At 42.3% G+C, this 23,989-nt stretch overlaps 1 protein-coding gene across 5 annotated transcripts in view; it reads left to right on the forward strand.

Moving 5' to 3' along the window:
* The window catches only part of hdac4 (histone deacetylase 4), a 131,984-nt gene that overhangs the window by 80,270 nt on the left and 27,725 nt on the right, over positions 1 to 23,989 (forward strand). For 4 of the 5 annotated variants that reach the window (XM_038720111.1, XM_038720114.1, XM_038720115.1 and 1 more), the window contains 14 exons: positions 1,578 to 1,775; positions 1,898 to 2,043; positions 2,585 to 2,756; positions 5,164 to 5,284; positions 6,633 to 6,751; positions 13,197 to 13,325; positions 13,589 to 13,695; positions 14,091 to 14,210; positions 14,688 to 14,901; positions 15,248 to 15,459; positions 20,306 to 20,569; positions 22,084 to 22,270; positions 22,734 to 22,867; positions 23,787 to 23,889. In XM_038720111.1, coding sequence (XP_038576039.1) covers positions 1,578 to 1,775; positions 1,898 to 2,043; positions 2,585 to 2,756; positions 5,164 to 5,284; positions 6,633 to 6,751; positions 13,197 to 13,325; positions 13,589 to 13,695; positions 14,091 to 14,210; positions 14,688 to 14,901; positions 15,248 to 15,459; positions 20,306 to 20,569; positions 22,084 to 22,270; positions 22,734 to 22,867; positions 23,787 to 23,889 — 2,226 coding nt within the window. The remainder of the gene's footprint in view (positions 1 to 1,577; positions 1,776 to 1,897; positions 2,044 to 2,584; positions 2,757 to 5,163; positions 5,285 to 6,632; positions 6,752 to 13,196; positions 13,326 to 13,588; positions 13,696 to 14,090; positions 14,211 to 14,687; positions 14,902 to 15,247; positions 15,460 to 20,305; positions 20,570 to 22,083; positions 22,271 to 22,733; positions 22,868 to 23,786; positions 23,890 to 23,989) is intronic. The other variant, XM_038720113.1, reaches the window with a different exon arrangement.

Below are 23,989 nucleotides of genomic sequence, written 5' to 3' on the forward strand. Positions count from 1 at the left end.
TACAGTGCTGTACTACTTCCCCGGATTATTCAGATAAAGCAGAAAAAATGATGCAGATTGAATGTAACATAAGGAATGCAACACGAACAGTCATCAGGCACTTTGACTTTTTTAAGTGTGCAAGGGAGGCTTCAGTGTCTTGCCTGACATGACTCATACCAGTGACCTTTTTGTGTTAGAATGAAATGTCTAACCCTGTGTGTTTGATTGTGACAGATGCTGAGAGTGTGTGAATTTTGGGCGTATTGTGTACATCCTCTCAGATGTGTGATGGCCCTGGGAATCCACCCCTCCATCCTCCTTTAACATCAGACACAACTTTAGCTTTTTTTGTAGAAGATACACACACACACACACATAAAGCACACTGTCAGCATTGCACTTGCAATAAGCAATACATGTAGTGTTACTACTCACATGTACACAGTCAAAGTGGAAACACACCTACACAAACACACACAGCAAGTCTATATGCGTGTCAGCAAATCCCTGCTGCAAAACTCATGTTGCAGGGGGATTGTTTTTGCTCTCTGCTGCCATGTTTCATCATTCTACTCGTATAAGTATGTGTGCGTGTGTGTGTTTGTCTGTTTTGTCATTTGTATACAGAAAATCTGTGTGTGCAAAGGGCTTCTCTGGGAATGATGTTTGTAGGGATGTATGTAAACAGTTAACAGTAAACAATTATGGAGGCGTCCTATACACTTTGCTCCCACCACAGCACACACTCTGACGATCTCCACCTGTCTTAACCACAGACACATTTTGTGTTTTTTAGTGGTTTGCTAATGCTCTTACCCAATGTGTACAACTCTAAAACAGGCTTAAGTCCCTAGTTTGCCAACAACTACAAGCAACCACAACCAATATGAAGTGTAACGCTCAGTGCAACAGTCAAGACTGCTGATGTAACACATGCGCATGTGTCTTGGACGTGGATCAGAGAGAACAGGGTATTTTGGCTGCTGTCAAAGGGTATTAAACATTTTGGACTTGTACTATAAACAGATATTCTGAGAAGAAAATTACATGAATTAAGTCTTTTTCTTTAATAACTCCCCTGGGAGACTGGGCTTTTAGCCGTGTTGAGGATCTCCAACTCAACACTAGTAAGAATTAAATTTATTTCCTGCCAAGCTGAATTCCAAAACCCTCTGAGACAAATCTGCTGCTGGGGTCAAAATCTTCACGGCACAGACACACGCACAGAGTCGTACATGTTGTACACAGAGGCATATTTTGGGGCTAAGATGGTGATCTTTACATATAGAGTATTAACAGTGGAAAGCAGACATATTCTGCAAGTCTTCCTTTTTGTATGTATTTAAATTTGTTTGTGTGTTTTATATAAAAAGATTGGACTACGTTTGTGTGTGTGTTGACCTGTTAGAGTATGTTTTTTGCAGTTTTGCAGCAAGTTTTAGCCTGGGATATGCAACTTCACACAGTGATTTGAGTCTAGAAATCTGCATTGTAAATACTTGATTTCTAAACAAACTCCATCTTTATGTGTGTCTTTCCCCCACTCTTTCATCCTCGCTCTCCTTCCCCACCGCCTTTCTGGCCTCCTCCTCCAGTGGACGTGAGCACTGCAGCACTGCCCATGCAGGCGCCCACCACCACCACAGCCATCCTTCCCATGGACCTGCGTGTAGTGGACCACCACCACCACCACCAGCAGCCTTCCTTCGGCCTGGTTCCCCAACCACACCCTAGACCGCCCACCTCCACAGCTTGTCCCGCGTCCTCTGAGCCAGGCCGTGGGCCAGTCATCAGTAAGTGGGGATGATCTCTGCTTGTCATGTCTTGTGGTTAAATGTTGCCTCATGGCTTTTGATACAAACGCACCCTTCGCCCCAGACGCTCTGAACGATAATGTCTTAAAAATCTCCTTCAGACCACCAGGAGCAGCAGCTGCAGCAGGAGCTGGTCGTTCTCAAACACAAGCAGCAGTTTCAGAGACAGCAACTGATCGCTGAGTTCCAGAGGCAGCATGAACAGCTGTCCCGACAACATGAAGTCCAGCTGCAGGAACATATCAAGGTGAGTCGTCTCCTCTCCTCCCCTCTCCTCTCGTGTGTGGGGATGAGGGATGAGTAGGGAGCCCTTCCTTGGAAACAGCTACTGTAGGACAGTACTCAGCAGAAATGCACCTCGTGAAGGACAGGAGGAAGCATGTGTACACTTAAGTGATGGGAGTATGGTGGTGTAATTTGATCTGGTCATCTCCATGGGAACCTTGGCCCCAATAAAGTGTGTGTGTGTGTGTGTGTGTGTGTGTGTGTGTGTGTGTGTGTGTGTGAATTTTGTATGCACTCACTTTGCAAAAAAGCCTCACTGGTGTTGCCACAACCACAAAATCAGCCAATGAGGACGATCAGTCTGGCATGAAAATTACTCTCTCCAATGCAGTGCTCTCCAATCTGGCACTCATTATTGGATTTTAGAATAGCTAATGTATAAATCATTGATTCTTTACAGTAGGCCTTGGCTGCACCTTGTCAAAACAACATCATTATTTTTTGCCCACCCTATGTAGTGTCCTTTACCCACCGTCTCCCTGTACTTTTTCTTTCTTCAATAGTCTTGCCTCTCTCTCCACCAGCACCAACAGGATTTACTGGCGCTCAAGCACCAACAGGAGCTTTTGGAGCACCAGAGGAAGATGGAGCAGCAGCGTCATGAGCAGGAGCTTGAGAAGCAGCAGCGGGAATACAAACTCCAGCAGCTCAAAAACAAGGACAGGGGACAGGAGAGTAAGTAGCAACCGCTTTCAAAAAACCAGAGTTGCCAAAGTGCATTAGTACAGTAGAGGAATTTTTACTGAGTAAAATATAAAAGTGAGATGCCTGCGTTCAGTTATGAGTGTTAATGGGTTTGTACTCCTGTCATGAACAAGCTCTAAATAATGCTGTCATGTTTGACGTAGCATATAGTCACTCTCCCTCTCCTGAACGTTGCCAACATCTGCTGTAACTGTGCAGGCGCACTGTCATGTTGTCACAGCAGGTGTAAGAAAGACATGGCCCTGTAGACCTTCTGTCACAGCACCTGTCCTTGTCCAGCAGTCAGAACAGCCTGACCTCGCACCTTTACCGCAGGGAATATCAGAATAAGATGGCCAAGACTAAGCGAGAGAAGCACTTGAGTGGCACACAATGTGGCAATAAAATTTTACCTGGCAATTCACTGCACCCTGACTTCATCCATGTATTATTATTTCCTTCTAAAGCACAATTTTGTTGCAACTCAAGTCTTATTTTTGTTGCTTTGGCCATCATTGTATCTGAAAATATACGCACCAAACTACTTGCTGAGATCTGGGAACACGGTGACATTTCTACAGCAAATTCAGAAACACATGCTGTCAGACAATCAGGCAGGCAGGAAACAAGCCAACAGTTGAGCCAGATCATCTAAACCACTTTATTTAGAGGTGAAATCAAAAGCGCACCCGAAATGTTTGTAATAATCGCTCCCTCCTCAAGTCATAGATGGTTTAGGAAGTCGATCTGAAATCTGTGATTGGTGTTTACAATGGAAAAGTTAGGGTAATAATTTCAAGGTTCACCTTTTGTTTTATCTTTCAAATAAGTTCTATGCTGGGGATTTGTTTAAAATCTGCCTGATCGTCTGACTGCTTGTTTTTTTTTCTACTACTTTTTAACAATGTTGCCACATTCCCAAATGCCAGCAATGATATTAGGGTATAAAAGTTAACATGACCGATAGAACTGCTGGCAAAACCTATGAAACCACAGTTATTCTGTAATGTTAGGATTGTTGTTAGGATTTGAGAGCACTGATGGGACCTTTACTGTCAGGAGTCATGCAGATCCTGCTGCAAAGTGCTCTCTGGACTGACAAACAAAGCTCTCTAGATTTTAGTAGTCAAATGAGTTTAGACACAATTGCATATTTTTCTGGCAGGAGGAGATGTTTGTGACTGTTCTTTGAGCTGTGTCAAGCCTATTGCTTTACTTGTCCCTGTAAGGGTTTTATACTGCATAAGTAGAAGGTGGCATTAAAGACTTGAGTCACAGCTACTTTGCATTACCATGTTGTCCGTCATGTGCAACTACTCACAGTGTACATTTTGTAAATGGCCTGATTATATTTTTTAAAATGGCTGGATACATTTGAATGTTAAAGGAAATAAAACCAAACTATTGTTAACTCAGTGCTTGTACATTAGTATTAATAGTTTTAGTAGTTATTAAGTTCCTATTGTTAAAATCAAATCAAAAATGATGACAGAGATATTTCCTAGAGAATTCATGTCTAAAGTTTACCAGATAATTAAAACTGTGTTTTAGAATGATTATTGTTGGTATGGCTGTAAAATGCTCTGATGCAGGGTTTTGTTAGGTGCAGGCTGTGGGGTGATTTTTTTTATCAAACATGTCGGCACAAAATCTTCTGAATATAGTTAATGGTGGACCCACATTTGGGCCATGATTTCTGCCAGTAAAGTCCCTTTCCTTAACCATTCTCTGCCAGGCAAAGTGAGCCTTAGTTTGACGTCTATGGAAAGAGTGTTGGGTTGTAAACAGAGGAAGCTTTGTTAAGTACTGCAATAAATTGCACTGAAGGCAGTCCCATAAAAGCCAATTTACTTCAGTGGCAAAACCGACATATTGGGATGTCAGCTCTTCCAGCTGCACAATGATTTAGAGAGCGTATATTAGCTGTTGTCACTTTCACCTACTATATTTACCACTTTCTCTATCTAGCATGACACATTACCTGTTATCACTCCCACTGTCACATTCATAGAAAAACACACCTCCACTGTTTCTCCTATATTCTCAAAACACCTTTTTTTGGCCTTTTTCATTGCACTCCTCACTCAGTTCCTCACTTTTCCGCATCTCCCTCCCTGGACAATTTCTTTGTAGCTACGAACGGAAGGTGGTAATTGAGGAGAGACATGATGTTCGCCTTCGAGGCGAGTTACATAGCACTTCTGTTGTCTCCGTGGAATTTCAGTGAACCTCTGATGCAAGATTGTACACTCTTTAAGTAGCTCGAAACCTGTTATCTGTCGAAAGTATGGATGGATGGTGTTATAATCTTCATGTTGGTGTCAGATCAGACAGGAAGTGCAGTACAATAGAGGCACTGCCAAACAAACAAACAATACTGTCTCTCTTTCTCTGTCAGGTGCAATTGCCAGTACGGAGGTTAAGATGCGACTGCAGGAGTTTGTCCTGAACAAGAAGAAAGCCCTGGCTCAGCGAAACCTAAATCACTGTCTGCCCAGCGACCCGCGCTTTTGGTATGGGTGAGTGTCACAGTCCACTACTACTAAACCACTTACAGCTTGTGATGTGAATGGTTGTACACTAATGAGGAATTTATGCGATATTAAATCAAAATTCAAGTTTTGTTCAGGGGTGTGAGAAATAGACAGGCACACATTCCTCTGCCTGAAATTAGAAATGTGCATCCTTTCTATAGCAAGCATCCTTATCACATTTGGTATTTGGTAAAGTCAAAAAACAAAATGCAAGCTTCTACACCGCGGCAACATTTTAAAGAAATGGAAATGACAAAATTCTGTCTTCTAGTGATCTTTAAATGTTATTTTATGATTTTATTTTTTTGCATTTTCTGGTTTAAAGAAAAACGTTCGACACAGATGAATTCTCATATTTCCAAGCGATCAATTATAAGCCTCTGCTGTTTTCTTTCATTTCTATGTTGCCTTTTTTTAAGTAATTGCCACACTGGGGAAATATCAAACATAAAATCCACAGTGAGGAGCGACATTAAAGTCCCTCATCATCATCGTGGCTTTGCAATCATGGCAAACTTTACGGTGCTGTGGACCCCTGCTGCGTGGGTCTCCCTGCTACCAACATCAACATCTCTGAGAGAGCTCGCCAGTTGCCTCTTGAGTGAAACTACGGAGAAAATCTTGAAGGAACGAAGCTTTTTTCTGTCGATACGTGTAGTCAGTGATTGACAGCTGGCTCTCTTTGAGGTGTGTTTGAAGTGGGCATAGAGAAAAGACAATGGCTCCTCTCCTGTGCTTTAAATATTTGAAGAGGCTTTAAGCAGTCACACATGTCTGCCAAGACAGGAGATGATAGAACAGTGTAAAGAGTCTGCCATCAGTGAGGAAAATGGTTCTCTATCACTGTCACCACATCAGAATATCTCTTATCTCTTTAGTCTCCTACCTGTTTGCTTTCTCCTCTATTCTTTCATAGATTTATTCACTTTTCAGCCTCCTCTCATCCTGCACCTCTCGCATTTTTCACCCCTGTCTCTGTGAATTTTTTTACCCACCTTTCAGATGGAAAGCACGCATCAGCCTCTTTGCTGTCTTAAGGTGAAAAAGACAAGCCGAGGATGCGTTCAGCTTTCAGTCTCAGTCCCTTCTCTCTATTCTTTGTCTCTTTCTCCATTCCACCCACATTGTTGTCCACACTCTGCTGCATCTATTTAAAAATGTTGACCTTGGGGAGGGAGATGGAAACTGTCTTTGTCACTACACCGTGTGTGTGTTTGTGTGGAAAGTCAGGTACAGTAGGAATATAGTAAGCTTGGCAAGCATACGTGAGCAGGACCTAACCTGATATATTGCGTGTTATACTGATGTATTCTTTTAATCTGTTTTTTCGTAGAAAAACCCAGCACAGCTCTCTGGACCAGAGCTCTCCACCCCAAACAGCATTGTCAGCGTACAACCACCCAATGCTGGGCACATACGACTCAAAAGATGACTTCCCTCTCCGTAAAACAGGTACAGAATGGTGCCAAGGTTTGACTGAGGTATTGTTACTTTCTGACATTCATATTCCTCCACCTCTTAAAACCAGCCACCCATTGCGTGTCTAGAGGGGAGCCCCAATCTCCCTTTTCCTCGCATTAGCAATTGAAATGGCCTATTAGGTTTCAGTCAGTTACGTTCACCAGGAGTCAGCCACTGGAGGATTAAAAAGAGCCCCTAAAATATTATTATCACAGATTATTTCATGAGGGTCTTCTGAATCGTTCTAATGTAAATGAGAGCGCAACCACACTAGAAGTTGTGTTAAAGCAATAGTTAATAATTTGACAAATATGCTAGTTTGTTTACTTGCTGAGAGTTAGATGGATGATAGTTTGATTCCACCACTTTCATGTCTGTGCAGTAAATGTATAGTTGGAGTCAGCAGCCTAGCTTGGCTTGAAGACTTGAAACAGGATAAACTAGTTAGCTCTGTTAAAGGTACCAAAAGCCACCAAAATCCAACAGAACATCTTGTTTCTAGTCTGTACAAAAAACAGTTTTACTGGGGGTTGTGTTTTCCGCTGGTCCCAGCTACGAAAAAAGTCCTAAATAGTCCTAATTTTTCCTGGTTTGATGGTCTTACATTGACGGAAAGTAGAAATATTCAAGGATTTGAGCCTGAAATTACTTTCTTATTTCTCTTCAGCCTTTTGCTTCATCATCAGGTATAGAATTTTTGATTCAGAAATGTGTTTCTTTAAAAGCCAATTGGCTATTCTACTATTTCAGACTGTGAACTTCCTGTCATCAAGACCGAACCATCCAGAAAAAAAAAAAAAAACAGTTTGGAAACAAACTGAACCATGGTCCGGTTTGGTCTGGAGAGAGACCACCAGGTTTGGCTGTAATTCTTGTTTGGATGAAATGGAAGTTTGAAAGACTGAAAGTTCGGACCAATCAATGTATGTGTGAAAGAACCTTAAATCACACATACAGATATTGACTAACACATCAGGCACACTCCTTCATAGACAAAAAAAAGCCCTTGACCACTCCTGTCCTAGAAGTATCCTAGGAAGCACGTAAAAACCACAGTTCCTGCCTTTTGGATACATCAGACTGTTATTTGTTCGTCCTTCCATCCATGTCAAGTATGGCCAAGCTGTGATTGTTCACTTAGTGTCAGCAGCTGCTTTGGCAGTATCGCTGCCTGCTTTCACAGCTGGAGGCCAAGCTCTGTGTTCTCTGCACCCCTGCCCACCTGCTGTGAGCTGGAAGCAGGGATGATTTATCCTGGCACAGAACCTGAGACAGCAAGTTTCAACTTATTCAGAAAAACTTTCACAGTGCATACTGAGACAAAGTACAATGGGCACTATAGTACAAACGTATCATTGTGCATATGTAAAGAAAAGGACATATTTTCAGGAGAAAAGGAGTTTGAGATTTGAAAGTAGTGTTGTTTGTCTTTGTGCCAGTCATGAGGAGAGACAGACAGAGAATACTGACATGTGCGCACATTTGGCACGGCTGTTGGAGGAACTGTTGTGTCAACAGTGAGCAGACAGATCAGATTAGACAGGCAGACAGAGACATGAACTGTGTTCAAGAGGAAGTGAGTGACAGTGGTCACCACAGTTGTGCGCCGCTGTGACGACTGGAGCTGTCACACATGACGTTTTTGCCTGTGGTGACCCATTTTTGCAATGTATGCGTGTAAGTTATAAACATACATGAAGAAGCGAGGCTGGGCATACAGTATATTACAACAGGGGATCATTGTCCAAGTCTGAGAGGCTTTGTGATAATGGCTCTGAGAACACAGAGGGCCACTTTGAATGCTGCGGCAGGAAGTCTATTAGGCCCGACAGACACAGACTTGTCATGACCTGACCCCCTTTCTCCCCCACTCTTTCACACACTCACATTCCCATACCACACTGCATTGAATATTTAAAGCCAGAACCATATCCAACACTTCCATGTTCTTACTTTAATCCAGTACTTAGCTTTACATTGTCCTATTCAGCATAGAGGTCAGTGAGTGACATAGTGGGTACGTGTCTCACTTAGGAACATTACAACATAATGCCTTTTACGACGGTAGTCTCTGTTCCATCCTGCTTTTAAATCCACCAACCAAGATTAGACCTATCTGCTCTGATGTCATTGGAGATTACTTCCTTGTTGTTGTCGTCGTCAAACACTTGAATCCCCAGCAATTGTTGGACTTGTAGGTGGACTGTAACCACCTCCAGATATTTAACTAAACCAAACTTAATGGTAAAAGCCGGGTGTTTTGTCCATCTATTCTCAAACCCATTCATTTGCTTTGAACTCACACTGTTGGGTGTCACAGCAGCCAACGATGGACGCCACTGACTTTAACAATCTCAATGTCAGCTCCATAAGAAGGCCTCATTAGTTGTAACATCACTTGGTTTATTTGCTTTGATGTTTCTAGAAAATATGTAAATGAGATCTGTCTATCTATCTGTCTACCTACAGTATGTCCTTCTAGCTTATCCATCTAATGCATCATCAACATGTGACAATTCTGGGAAGCTCCATTGATGAGCTTCAGCAAACTACTCTATTGATTTCAATAAATCTCTTTCTTCCCTTCCTTAGAAGAGCAGCACGGCTTCCCTCAGTCTACCTCTATGACTGTTGCTGCCCGGGAATCCCATCTGACAAAACAGATGAGCCTCTGATCAATATGTTTTGTTTCAGAGTACCAGTTTGCTCCTTCACTCCCTATTGAAATATTAAGCACCACTTATAGAGACGTTTAATCTGGTATTGATATGTCATCAGATAGGTAGAGAAAGAGGCTTTACAGGTTTTATACATTTTTTTTTTTTATCATTATCTTTATTGGTTTATCTTTATCTTTACTTGTCACACACAAGTTTATCTAGAGGCAGTTCCCTTATTGATTGTAGGTGGTCATATTGTTCTGAGATGATAAAGTGCCTAATCTGGGGGTATTTTTTAAAAAGTGATTGCCTGGTAGCATGCACTGGGTGGAGAGCTCTTCAAAAGTCTGAAGGGCTCCATCTTTAAATAGATTTGTAAAATATTTGATGCCTTTTGCAAACCCTAGTTTTCTCTAATGGTGCTTTCAGACCAAAAGCGCAGCGAGCGCTCGAGGGGGGAGTGAGTTTACATAAAAAGTCAATGCAAAGACTTGTAGAGCCGCGATTTCCTGTCGGGCAGCGCGAAGGCAACGCAAAGGCAAGTTGAATATTTAAACTCAAGCTAAGAAGTCGCATGACGCTGAGTCGCGATAGCCTATCAGTGTTGAGATTGTCCGAACGTCACCAAGGCTTCAGAGTGTTGTGTGGCGAGGGCCGGGCAGAGCGGGGGATTGAAAATCTGCTGGCCGGCTGAGAGCTGCTAAACTTGGGGGAGAGGAGCAGGGAGAAGCGCTGCAACCATTGGACAAATAAACAACCGTAGTCAGTCGGATTCTGCTCTGACAACTACGCCGTTTACTCGCGGGAGGAGCTCGGAGTTAACTGCTTTTATTAAATTAGCTTTTTACTTTAGTTTTTGGGATTTCAACGTTGATTTATCTTCACTGGAGCTTCTCGGCAGCTAGATTCCGGTTCCAGTGGTGTTGTTAGCGTCGTTAGCTCTGTCGGACTACGACTTCATATTTATATAAAAACCGGACAAAACTGGACATTACTTGGAGAACAGAAAGCGAGGAGGTTGAAATACCTGGTGAGTTCAGAAAAAATGTGCCTGTAACTTTGTTCCAGCTATCATTGTACTTTACTGTGACCAAGTTACCATAGCATAGCCCTGATCGATCCAAACTCCCTTCAGAAAACAAACATTTTAGAAGATGTTGTCCTGCTGTCTTGCTGGCAGACCTGACAAAGCATGAATTCATATGTTTAACAAATCTGCATCATGTTGTAGTTATTTCGGGAAGTTGGGAAGTTACAGTGAATGTGCCAGGAAATCTGAAAAACTTATATATATACTGGCACCATTTCCACATTTGCCAATAGTTGGTTCATGGTGTGCACATTTGCGTAGGGGAAAAAACTAGGGAGAAAGGTTCAGCAATGAAGGGCAGAGGAAGTAATGCCAGGAGAAAGAGAGAAGTGGGCATTTAGAGGAAGGGAGAGAGGGGAGGAGATTGATGGAGGTTAGGAGGGAGAAAGGGCTAAAGCAAAATGCGAGCATCAGCAATAAAACCAGTCTGGGCCCTCTGCAGCGAGTGTGTTCGCACGTGTGCACACTGGTGTGCTTTTGCCCAGTCGGCATTAACACCCTTCAAAGTCACTGTGTCCTGAGGCGAACACCCCTGTTGTGGTGACCCATGCCCAGCAAACACACACCCCTTCTTCACCCTCCTTCACCCTCCTTCTCTTTCTCCTTTACTGTCTTCCTAACCTCCCTCTAACCTTCCATTTATTCTTCTGTCTAGCATTTCTCACTCTCTCTCCACTCCTCCTTTTATCAGTCCATTTCTTAATGACTCAGGATGCGCTAATACAACCTTGACCACCCACCTCCTTCATTCCACCATCTTTGTGTGCCTTCTCTCTCCTCTCCTGACTTCCTACCAGATTGTTCACAGTTTCTGTCACCTTTGGAGCCCACTGTCATGGGTAGCAATGTTTCCTGTGACACCTGGTTTATATGTTGAAAGCATAACAACGGATATGTCAAATGTTTGTTTATGTACATAGCAAGTGATAATTGTGTCCACTTTTGATGGTGGCAATTTCAACACCATGGGTCTTATTAGAGCTAGTCTTACTATAATAAGCATAGTTAGGATCTAATCTAATTCTGAGCACCATGGTTCATTAACTCTTCTCATCATTAACAAAACTATAGGGTTATTATATGGCGATGTTCAAAGCATCTGCAGAATCAGATCAATGATGTTGAATGCTTGGGTGCAAGTGCAAACGTTAATATTCATGTAACATATCAGAAAATAATAATAGTTTTTTATGTCGTATTAGAATAGTTATGGGAATGATTGTCGTAATACCAAAATGTCAAACTACCACAGTTCCCTGTGGTATAGACAAAATTGACCTTCAATTCACTATGCTCCCATTCTCATGATCTTTCCTTCTCCTAATGTCTCGTCCTGTCCAGCTAATGCATAGCATTTTATCCTGACCCATCCCTCTTAACAAAGACTTCGGAAGATTGCCCTCCACTTAGAAGAAGTTCTATTTTAAATAATTGAGTTTCATAAGTTCAGCCGCATGTTCCCCTTAAAATTGAAAGTGCATTTGAAAATGTACTTAAGACATTATAGATTCACTGTAGGTCATCTCATCCCCGCAGGTAAAATGAGTACATTAAAACTTTGTGTAGCTTACCTTTAAGTAGCATTCAAGGCTACCGGAAGTAAGGGCCAAAGGATTTTTTATTAACAATAAATTGCTACAGTACACAAAGAAATTTCAATTGCTTTCACTTGGCTGTAACAGAAAGCTCCTTCTCTGAGGCTAATGAACGTAGCACGGTCTGTTTGATACAAGGTCATGGGGCGAGCATAGGGTCAACCAATGGTCAACCATCCAGCTTCAACTAATTGAACGGAAGGAAGCCAGTAGAGGAGAGAATAAAGCTGCCCGTGTCTGGGGCAGTCTGGCAGAGACGCACCAAAGCAAGTTTTGCCAGAAAAGGTCCAGCCCTATCCTGACCTGACAAGATTACCAGTATATAGTGAACGCTTGCCTCTTCTCCTGCCCCAATGTAGCACTAGCCAATGTAGCACACAGCATCCATTTGATGGCAGAATCCCAAGAAATATAGAACCGTTCACGCAGATACCCATACACATGCAACACACATGAAGGCCCTGGCAGTTTTTTGTAATTGAAAGTGTCTGTAAACAAACAGTGTTCATTAGCAGAGTGTGGAGGCAGCATCATTAAGCATGGGGTCAAGAAAGATGGCAGTTGGCTGCGTTCCCTCTTGTTCCAGCGCTTCCCACTGTCGCATGATGATGGCCAACATCAGCTCTCGAATCTGTCGGCCAACACATACAGTGTGGTCTATAGGGACTAGCTCATTAACCCCACTACATACCCCCTAACAAGCTCCTACTTATGTGGCCCAGCAATCTACCCTGAAGCGCCAGAGCAACAGCTTATATAGGAGCTGTAATTTTCTGATTTAATCGGCGTTTTTGGGGCGTAACACATTAATAACTTTAGAATGGGTGTCCCATTTGGAAGTGAAATACTTGCCTTGTCCTGCCATTGTTTATCTTTGTCTACTTAGTTATCTGCTACACATTTGTTTAATGGGATGGGATAAGCCACATTTCATGACAAAAACACATTGACAACAATTTTTTGAATTTTCATTAGTGTTTCTTCAAATGTAAATGAAAGTCTCCGTTGCTTTTAAGTTTGGTTTAAACTGAAAATTCTCAGTTTTTTGAGTAAATCCTCCATATTGTCCGTGTTTCTCTCTGTCTTTTTAGCCTCTGAGCCCAACTTGAAGCTTCGTTCCCGGCTAAAACAGAAAGTGACTGAGCGCCGCAGCAGCCCTCTGCTTCGAAGGAAAGATGGTCCCATCAATACGGCCAAGAAGCGTTCCCTAGACGTGGCAGGTGAGCACTCTTGTTACCCGACTTTTGTTTTAATTTGGTATCGTGATAAAAATGTGCAGAATCAGATTTTCCTAGACCTTTGAGAGACAAGTTTAGATAAATATTCTACCCCATATTTGGAACATCAGTGAATGGGTTTTGAATATAAAAAATCTAACCAGCCCCAGTGGGCTTATGGCAAAATTAGGACAAGGAATAACTATTTTTTTTTTTTTGATTGGCCCAGGGCAGCATGTTAGATAAATGTAATTTCTATGTTTCAGAGTCTGTATGCAACAGTGCACCAGGCTCAGGTCCCAGCTCCCCCAACAACAGTTCCAGTAACATCCCCAGTGAGAACGGGGTCACCATCTCCAGCAGCCCAGGAGAGGTAACCAACATGGCTGCCAGTGTCTGCATGTGTGTGACTGCACGTGCACATGTGTGTCTTTTTGGTGTCCGTGTGTATGAGACAGACAGGTGATCAGAGGACTCCAGAAATAGATCGGCAGGTCTGTTTTAATGTAGAGCTCAAGCTCTGTGTTTGTGTGTGAAGAAGCTGAGTAAGGATTTCTGGCACTGCTTCACCTTCCACTTCCAACATGCATGGAGAAGGAAAAAAATGTCTGAAGAGGTCAACAGGTTCCGGCTTGTGGCCTTCATCAGCGTCCGTGTTTGTGTGTGTGATGATAATAGAGGCAAAGTAATGTACTGTGTGTAACACAGTCACTTCTTTGTCTCTAAACTCTGTTGTAAGTATTCACTGTAATGTTTGTTTGTGTTCAGGCCTCCTTGCTTCAAAGGTTGGCTGCAAGGGAAGGGTCAGTCAGCCAGCTCTCTCTCTACACCTCTCCTTCACTGCCCAACATCACCCTGGGACTACCAGCCACATGCCCTGCTAGCACTGTGAGTTCAGCCAGTGCACAACATCATAATGATACACTACAGCATTACTCATTAGACCAAAGAATATTTACTTGCACTCAAAATGTACCCTTGCATATCTAATGGTAGTGGAATACATGAAAGTACTCTGACAACATTCACTGCCTGATTAGTTTACTAGAGATTCAAAATAACAATCACACAGTTGGTATCTTTTAAGCCAGTCTAAGCACACGGAGTATGCAAATTACAAACTGGATTCTCACTTATACATAGAAAATTAAAAAAGAAGGAACGCTCATATCAATGATTTTTGATATGAAGATGCCTTACATGTCTCTCTCTCTCTCACTCTGACTCTCTTTCTTCATCTCACTCACATTCTGTCTCATTTGGCCCTTCTTTGTCTCTGTCCATCTGTCCATCATCTCCTTCTGTGTATGCCTGTCTCTTTCCTTCTCCGTCCTTGTCTCGCTGTCTCTCTCTCTCTCTCTGTAGGTGGTATCAGGACACCAAGATAGTGAGAGTCGTCTGGTATTGCCTGCGTTACAGCAGGGCATTCCTTTGACCCCTCCGTTCTTGCCCACTGCCCACCTGCCCTCCTACTTGGCAGCTTCAGCTCTGGACAGGGAGGGGGCTGGAGGGGGCACGGCTGGTCACAACCCCCTTCTCCAACATATGGTACTGCTGGAGCAGAGCCACAATCCAATTGGTCAGTATTCAACGCATTACGTTTATTTTCATTACTTCTCAGCAGCCAGTAGCTCAGAATCATTTTTGCAATCCTATCCTAACATTTTACTCAGTAGTGTAATTGCAGTGATTTCAGGACATCCAAACACAGCTACACACAGCAGAGTCTACTGGGCACAATCATGATACATCAGCCAGTAGTATTTTTAAATTACTCTGAAATGAAAACAGATAAATCCACCCAACCTGTCCAGTAAAATCCTCTGTTGCAAACACAGTATTACCTGAGTGACAAAATATAGCCAAAGTGAAGCTGGTAAAATAACTCTGTAGTACACCTAAAACTGACTTTGTGATTTCCACAGTTGGTCTGGGTGGCCTCCCACTACCATCACCCTCTGTCTCCAAACTTGCGCGAGGCCATCGTCCCTTGGGAAGAACCCAGTCAGCCCCTCTGCCCCAGCAACAATGTGGACAAGCCCAGGCCCTGCAGCAGCTGGTGGTCCAGCAGCAGCACCAGCAATTCCTGGAAAAACACAAACAACAGTTCCAACAGCAGCAGCACATCATCAACAAGGTAGCTTAATGTGTGTGTGTGTGTGTGTGTGTGTTTATACTATAAATGCATGTGTCTATGCGTGCATGTGTCAAGAAGGCAACATTTCACAGCTGTGGTAGAGCTGTGTGTGTGTGTGTGTGTGTGTGTGTGTGTGTGTAGGAGTATTTTTCTACATGACATTGATTTGGCTGCATGTCTGTAAATCCTGTCTTTGCTCCAAGAGCAGGATGAATCAGCCTGCAATCAGCAAGTCTTCTAACAAGTCTTTCTTGTCTGTGTTCGTGTATCACTACTCCCCCGGTCACCCTGGCAACTGTGGTCTAGAACAAGCTGCTTCCATATATGGTCACACAGGAAATGTGACTCACTGCATCATTGTGTGTGTGTGTGTGTGTGTGTGTGTGTGTGTGTGCGCGCGCTCAAGGTGATGAGGGGATTTGCAGCATTATAAGGTCATTGTAGAGAGGGAGATGGTTGTGTGTGTGTGTGTGCTGAAATTCCTGTAGGATTAAGCTCCATTAGCTTGTGTTGTTGGGCTGTTGGTGACTCCCTCTTCTTGTAGACTCCAGGCTGTTGTGACTTCAGCTAATTAAGTCAAGATTAGGTGTAAAACCAGCTTATTTTAATGTAACATTAATTTGTGTTAATGCTCTTTTCCAGGCAACTTAAAATGACAATTGTAGCTATGAGTTTGCATTGCATATTAAAAAACAGAAACTGTATTTGAACCATAATGACTATTTTCAAACCATAAAATACCATATAATGATTGGACCATTACATTTTTCGTTGCTTTAGGTTGTAGGTGTGGTTGGTTTCTTCTCAAGGACTGAACACTTAATCATTGAGATTTGTGAAAGCATGTTTTGGCTCCATGCTTTATATTCATTGTGCGTGAGTGAAACAGGATTCTGTCCCTGATTCAGTATAGCAAATCACACTCCACACACCACTCAGTGTAGATCCATATTAATTAAAACGTGTGCGGCAGGCGTTCTAGTTGGATAATAACCAGTTAATACATTGGTGCACCGCACAAATCTACAGTAACTGGCACTGAGATCTCCAAACAAATAATGTTTGCTTCCTGCCTGCTTTTTAGTGCATCCACATTTGTGTGCTATGTTGAATTTTCATAAAAACACTTTCTTCACAGAGAGTATTGAGCAGACAGTTTCTACAACGGGCAAAATATTTGTTCAGTCAGTAAGAGGAAATACTTTGGCCTTGGCATTTATAATATCAATAAATGCAAACCACATGCGTAAACCCCTGTTATCAGCAGAATTACTACCACTGTAATCTCTCAAATCTGCCATTCAAGCAGGTTACGTTCCTCGTTTCTGTCCTATCACTGAGATTCTGCACCTAACATGTAACTTTACAACAGAGCAACACTAGAAATGATTACCTCATTATCTTTATGAGTATATAAACATGGAACAGGTATAAACACATGTTCACAGTGCAGTAATAATGAATACTAATAATCTGCAAGCCTCTGCATTCCAGATGTTGCATCACGTTCGGCTCCACTATATAAACCTTTTCTAAGTTGTTCCAATTATATGCTTATTATTACTGTAATTTATTTTGGAATATGGGCTGGCTGGCACGGTGGCGCAGTGGGTAGCCCATTTCCCTCACAGGAAGCGGGTTTGAACCTGCCAGCTAGCCAGCCAGCTGAGACCTCTTTGTGTAGGGTTTGTGTGTTTCCCCTGTGTTTGCATGGTTTCCTCTGGCTGCTCTGCTCTTCTCCCAGATTGCCTGTAGGTGTGAATACTGTATGTTTGTCTATACAGCGAGTATGTCTGCCCTGTCACAGACTGGCAACCTGTCCAGTAGTCCCTACTGTATCTGTTGCCTCATTCTTTTCCTACAATTTCACTGCATTTAGGGACACTTGAAGCATTTATGTTCCCACACAGATTGGAATTATCACCATTTTTCACACTGTCCACCGTTTAAATTAAAAGCGCTCGGTCAGCTTTTCACAAGTTGTAAGTGTTCACTTAACTTCTGTGACAAGTTGAAATGGTTGTTCAGTGCAGCCAGGAGACTTTTTTTATATAGCTTGAAAAGGTCAGTTATCTTAAATGATCTGCACCATTTCATTGTGATGTAAACTGTTATTTCAAGTGTGAAGCCCATGCTCCATATATCACCTGGAAAACGTGAGTAACTCACTTGATGTGAAGCAAGAGCTGATGCAGCAACTTTCAGCTCACACCAACAACATGCAGCCAGAAACCACCTTGACATGTGATACTCTCTGAGATAAGTTTGGCTGTGTAATCTGTTACATTCTGTGGTTTGGTAACATTCATCTAAACCTTTGTATTATTTTATCAAAAGCATGAACGGGTGACTAAGCAAGAATAACCTTGAGCGAGTGAGTGGTGTAACAGTGACACAGATGATGCACACAGCCAAAGTATTGGCACCTTATCCCGCCAACTCAATTTAATGTTTTTATTTGTGACAGCTGGAAAACTGGTTCTGACAGAGGCATTTACAGATTCCTAAATGCAACCATCTCAAACACCTCTCGCTCTTCTCCCACTGTAGCAACCATCCAGCTCGTTTTTAAATGCATTGTATGTCTTTCTAATATAATTGTACAGTTCCGCAGTCATTGGAGTTGTATACCCAGTACTTCCATTCTTACAAAATTTAATATAAATAAATGACACGTCAAGGAGTCATTACCTTTGTTTTGGCTCTTTTCTGTCTCTGGAATAACATAGCACAATGGAAAAGGTAGACATACCCCCCCATAAATCCTGTTGATTGCTGCAAATGTAGATTCAGAAACACAATACACTTTCTATTTAACATGAGGACGCACAATACTCCAGACAGCAGCATGTCTCTGCAAACCGTCATGGCTGCCATTACATTCGATCCGTATGTATGAGTTCAGTATTACCAGCTATTGTTACAAATGTCCCAGTATGGTATGGTATGTTTTATTTATCTACCCTTTTCCCCACTGGACATCCACCACTGTGTAAGGCATGAATCATCTGCTGCTTTCCTTGTTTTCCTTTTTTCAGTCAAGTCAGCACTGAAAAGGTGCCCTTCCTGCTAACTTAACATTTGGCTTTAACAGTCGGACACGTTGGCCGCAAAGAAAGAAACGAAAGAATCTTGAAACTGTTCCAACCTGAGTCTGCTGCCTACCTAATTACCTGAGACAGCAACAGCAATAGTGGGATGTGCTCACTTAATTAATATTGTTGTGGAAGTGTGTGAGAGAGAAAGACGAGAGTCAACTAGTGTCAAGTGTTTGTGTGTACAACCACCTTCCCTTCTCCACCTCCCCCTCTCTCCGTCTTCCACATGATTCAACAGGCTTATGCAGTGCCTGACCCCCTCATGGTTCATATGCCAGCAACTATTTCCTCTTTTAAAAAGGAGGGTTGGAAGAAGAGAAAGAGAGCAAAACAAGAGAGAAAGGAAGAGAGAGAATCAGTGCAGCGGGAGTGGATGAGTGTTTTGAGTTTGTTTGGAGAAGAGGGACTGGGATGAGGCAAGAGCCTGCCCTCTGACGTCAATGGACTGTTCCCCGGGCAATATGCCAGCCAAGTGTGTGTGTGTCTTTGTGTGTGTCTTTGTGTGTGTCTCTCTGTGTGTTTCTGTGTGTGTGTGTGTCCCATGCACAAACAGTGGTCCACTCCAATCATGACCTACGCATCAAGGTTGAGGTCTTTGACGACAGGGACAGGGACAGCTGCCACAACAAGAATCCCACAATCGCCCCCTCTACGGTTCTTCTCCTCTTTCTCCCTCATGTCCTTTGCTCAGTTTTCTCCTCTTGCTCAGGCCCAGGCATGGTAAAGTTAACTACCTGTATGCAAATTCCGTCATGGAGATTATATTAGATTAGATTGGTGCTTTGACAGTATTGTTTTGAAACTCAGTGAATTGAATTGTATTGAATTTTGATGCTTTTGAGGAGTTTTTAAATAAATAGTTTAAATAAAGAGTGTCCAGTTTATCTGCATGTGTACAAAAAGTGCAAGTGCCTGGCTAATTTTAGCCTTTTTTGGTTAAACTTCTTCTTTTACATTGTGTTTTTTTTATTTTTTTTTTTTACTTGAACTACCCAGTCAGCTATTTTTAGAATGAAAAACATCTTCGGTCACTTTGTGGTGCAGGTTGTATGGCATCATACGTTGTAGTTTATTTTAATTGGTCATAAGAGGCAGTTTTTCAACTTCAAATATAGGCTGGGGGGGGGGGTCATCTTTCCTCTGACTTTTCAAAATCATCATTTTTGTCCCCCTCACTTTTAATATTTCAAGTGTTTTTTTTTTTTGTTTTTTTTTAACTAAAATCTCCTCTGAAAGAGCAGAGCAGTTATTTCCTTATTGGTAAAGGTTTTTGGGGCTTTATGCGACCTGAAAGGAATACCTGCACTGCAGACATGTTTTTCAGTTTAAAACCTCATTTACCCTGTATTTTTATTCACCGTTAATGTTCTAAAAAGGTGCTAGAAGTGACATAGTTGAGCAAAGTGCAAATACAACATTAGCATAAAGTATTCTATTTTTTGTTAAACTCCCATTATTGTGGAAAGCACCATAACCAGTTTGATCATGCTTTGTTACGCTCGATTTATTAAAATATATACGGGACAGGAAATTTTGAAACCAAACCTATGTCTTTGACAGTGCCAAACATATTTCATATTATACATGGTTCTCTGTGTCCAGTTGTGCTATTTACCGCCACTGGTTCTTTGTTTTAGCTTGCTATTGCCACATACCAATAACAAGACACATAACATTTGATTGTTCCATGATTTTGTTTATTTAAAGCCTGTTCATCTCTCACCTGATCTTCTTTTTACGTCCCTTAGATCATGTCCAAGCCCAGTGATCAGGTCTCGGCTGCGAGCTCCAGCGCCTCGGGGCCGGCCAGGCAGCACCAGAGTCACCCAGAGGAGACAGAAGAGGAACTCAGGGAGCACCAGGGTCTCGCATCCTCATCCTCCTCTTCCTCCTCTACGTCTGTGCAGGAGACGGGGCCTCTGCGAGGGCTGGTCATCAAGCAGGAGCCCGCGGACCCCCAAGAGCAGGACGAGAGGGAGAGACAGGTGGAGCAGGACTTCCTGTTCCGACAGGTAAGGATGGGGGGTGGGGGGTGAAGGACGGGTGCAGGTGGGAGTAAATGAAGAAAAAATGAAAGAGAGGGGAGAAAAGCAGGAAGAGGAAACATTATACACAGATAGAAGATAGGGTGAGCAGAGGAGATAAAGAGTGAGTGATAGAAATTGGAGAATGTCAGGTTGTGAAATCTGCTTTTCAGAAACTCCAGAGTACAAATAAAAAGAAAGAAGATGAAACTGATATGCTTGTAAAACTCATTCATGCATGCATCCCAAGTTGGAAATAAATCCTATCTCAGTAACATTATCTCTTTGTGTATGCATTCAGGTTCAAAGTGACTATAACTAGACACTTTAGAGGAATCTTTTTCACTGGTTACCTAAATGTTGTGGGGTATTTTTCGCGAAACTATCCGATAGCAGTGACAGATTGAGCTAGCACTGACTGAAACATTACACTCTACATTTATTCCCTCCTGACACACACACATTTAAAGCTACTCAACTGAAATATTTTCAACAAGTCACACAAAACATACTTACACACCATACACATGTTCTACTAATGCAGAGAAGTGTTTTGTTTTGTTTTTTTTATGAATGGCTTAGGGCATGTGTACCTCCTCCACACTACTCCCCAGCACAGCTCCACATGGACAGTCACATTCTCATGCTTTCACAATGCATACTGTACACAAAACCCACAAAACACCCACACAAAAACTCTGTACTGCACACAGAGTCTCCAATTTTGCATTACTTGGCCGTGGACACATGCAGCTTTTTCTATCGCTTTATTGCTCACGCTCTGTCTGTGCCCATACACACATGCACGCCCATATACAGTCAGGACACCATGTCCTCATCTGTCTAGCCCATCCCTGCTGTCCGCGCAGCCAAATTCAATCAGGCACTCCTCTCACTGTCGCCATGGTGCCCATAGTGTAAGCGGACACGCCCATCAGAATTGTACAGCAAGATTGCTTGGTGTGATTCCTCAATGGAAAGATCACACAAATATTAAACTCAGGTGCATACAGATGGTGAAGTCTCCATGTGCTTACACGAGAGAGATTCATGAGTATGTGTATGTGAGTGCGGTAAAAAAAAAAAAGAAGAAGAATCTCACTTTGCTTGCTGCTTTTTAAAGCAAATTTCATGGATCATTATTTGTCTGTGTGTTCTGTGTTGCTACCCTTTCAATCAATCACATGAAGTCAAAAATAATTTTGTGAAGTCCAGTTAAAAATAAAGTGGTTTAAGATTAATAGTGTCCATTATCCTTGTCACAAGACAGCTTTAAGTATAGAACAACCTGTCATTTAAATATTAGACAGATTTCCCAGTAATACTACCATATTTATGTAGTTGTGTTGTGATTACTGTACAGCACAGAAAGAAGCCTGATCTGTCACTGTGAAACTTTGCATTAACAAGTGTGTAGTGCCATCTTCTGGCGAGAGAACGATACCGCAGTCCAGCTTTCATTCACTACAGGTCACTCTGTGTTTGTCTGTGTGTGTGAGCAGCAGGCCCTGCTGTTAGAGCAGCAGCGGATCCACCAGTTGAGGAACTACCAAGCCTCCATGGAAGCAGCTGGATTATCAGTCAGTTTTGCTGGACACCGCCCGCTCTCCAGGGCTCAGTCATCTCCAGCCTCCGCCTCCTTCCCCATGGTAGTACAGGAGCCGCCTGCCAAACCTCGATTTACCACAGGTCTGTTTTAAAATAAGACCAACAAAGGTCTTGCACATATACATTGCAGCTAAATATGAAAATGTTGTTTTTTATTGGCACATGTACTGCTCTCACATAGATCTATCATAAAGTAGATAAAGTAGAGTAGCAAACAGCAGTTTTTTCTTTTCCTGAAGGCACAAAGCATGATGAGTCAACATACATTACAGTGGTATATGCACAAGGCTGTATTCTGGCCCTCCTGACAATATAAACCATTACATGTATAATTTACTTCACAGAATCACCTCACCTCTCTAGCCCCTCTCCACATGGCCTTTTGTTTATGATGAAGCAGGTGCAATAGATAATCACACCATAAGACATCCAGTGTAATTATAGGATGCTTGTTGTAAACAACTGTTCCTGTCCTTGCTGCCAAAGATATACAATTACCCTGAAACTCTGTGTGTTTGTGTGCGATGGTGTTTGTATTTCCCAGGGCTGGTGTATGACTCTTTGATGCAGAAGCACCAGTGTATGTGTGGTAACACCACCATTCATCCGGAGCATGCCGGCCGGATCCAGAGCATCTGGTCCCGCCTACAGGAAACAGGTCTCAGGGCGCACTGTGAGGTAAAGCCACAGTGACACTTGACCACAGCGGCATGGCCCAGTGGATGTAACATTACAAGACACAGAGTTGAATAGATACAATAAAATCGATAAATAGACTTGAATTGTTCCCTCCTGGAGCAACGGTGAATCAGTTATTAAATGTTAGCCATTTTGATTTGGTGCAATTCTGTCCTCCTCCTTCATCCACGTTACAGTGTGTATGCTGCATTCCTCTATCTTCCCGTAAAATCATGGAATATGCTGGAAGTGTGGCACATGCATAGTCTTGTAACAGTGGAGAGAATTAAACAAACTGACAAGTAACTGATATTCAAAGACAAATTATTATCTTTTCAGTCTTTTTAATGTAAATTGCAAGAAAGGCCAAAACTAACTTGTTTTCTTTTCTTTTTTTTTTTACAAATGCACATCACATATATTTTGGCCTCTTTACACTGCACAAAGAGCAAGGTTCTATCTACTGTTGTTTCTTTCGCTCTGTTAAAATCTGTAAAACAAAATACTTTTTAAATAGATTGTAAATGGTGCCACTGTTTAACACTGACATGCAGGTTGTTATTAAGACCAGAAGGGGGCAGTGTGTAACCATTTTCTCTTGAGGCTTGGCTTTACGTGACATTACATTTACCAATAACATCTGCATGTTTTGAAGTCATCGGTTGAAAGTTTCACCTCCTAAATTCTTATTTACACATGCAGCCACCATTGGGCCTCCCTTTATGCACTACTTCTTCATGAGTGGTCTCCTGAACTTCAAAGAAGTGAACACCTTTATGCAGCACTTAACTTTATCTTTTGGTGACTATGGCCATTTAAATGTAAAGTGCAGAGTTTTAACCAAATACATAATTTATCTCTCTCTCTCTTCTTCTCTATTTCTATCTGTTTCTTCTACTCTATCCTACTCGCTGACCAGTGTATCCGTGGCAGGAAGGCCTCACTGGAGGAGTTACAGACGGTCCACTCTGAAGCCCACGTCCTGCTGTACGGAACCAACCCACTGCGGCAGAAACTAGACTGTAAGACACACAATAACACATTAATACACGGGCACAAATTCACAAACGCACTCATTACAAATTTAAGCTGATCTAGCAGCTTCAGTATAGTTTTCTAGCC

Source organism: Micropterus salmoides, unplaced genomic scaffold, assembly GCF_014851395.1.
Source record: "Micropterus salmoides isolate LMB-PRFRI ecotype aquatic unplaced genomic scaffold, ASM1485139v1 Ms_hic_scaffold_15, whole genome shotgun sequence".
Taxonomy (NCBI): Eukaryota; Metazoa; Chordata; class Actinopteri; order Centrarchiformes; family Centrarchidae; genus Micropterus; species Micropterus salmoides.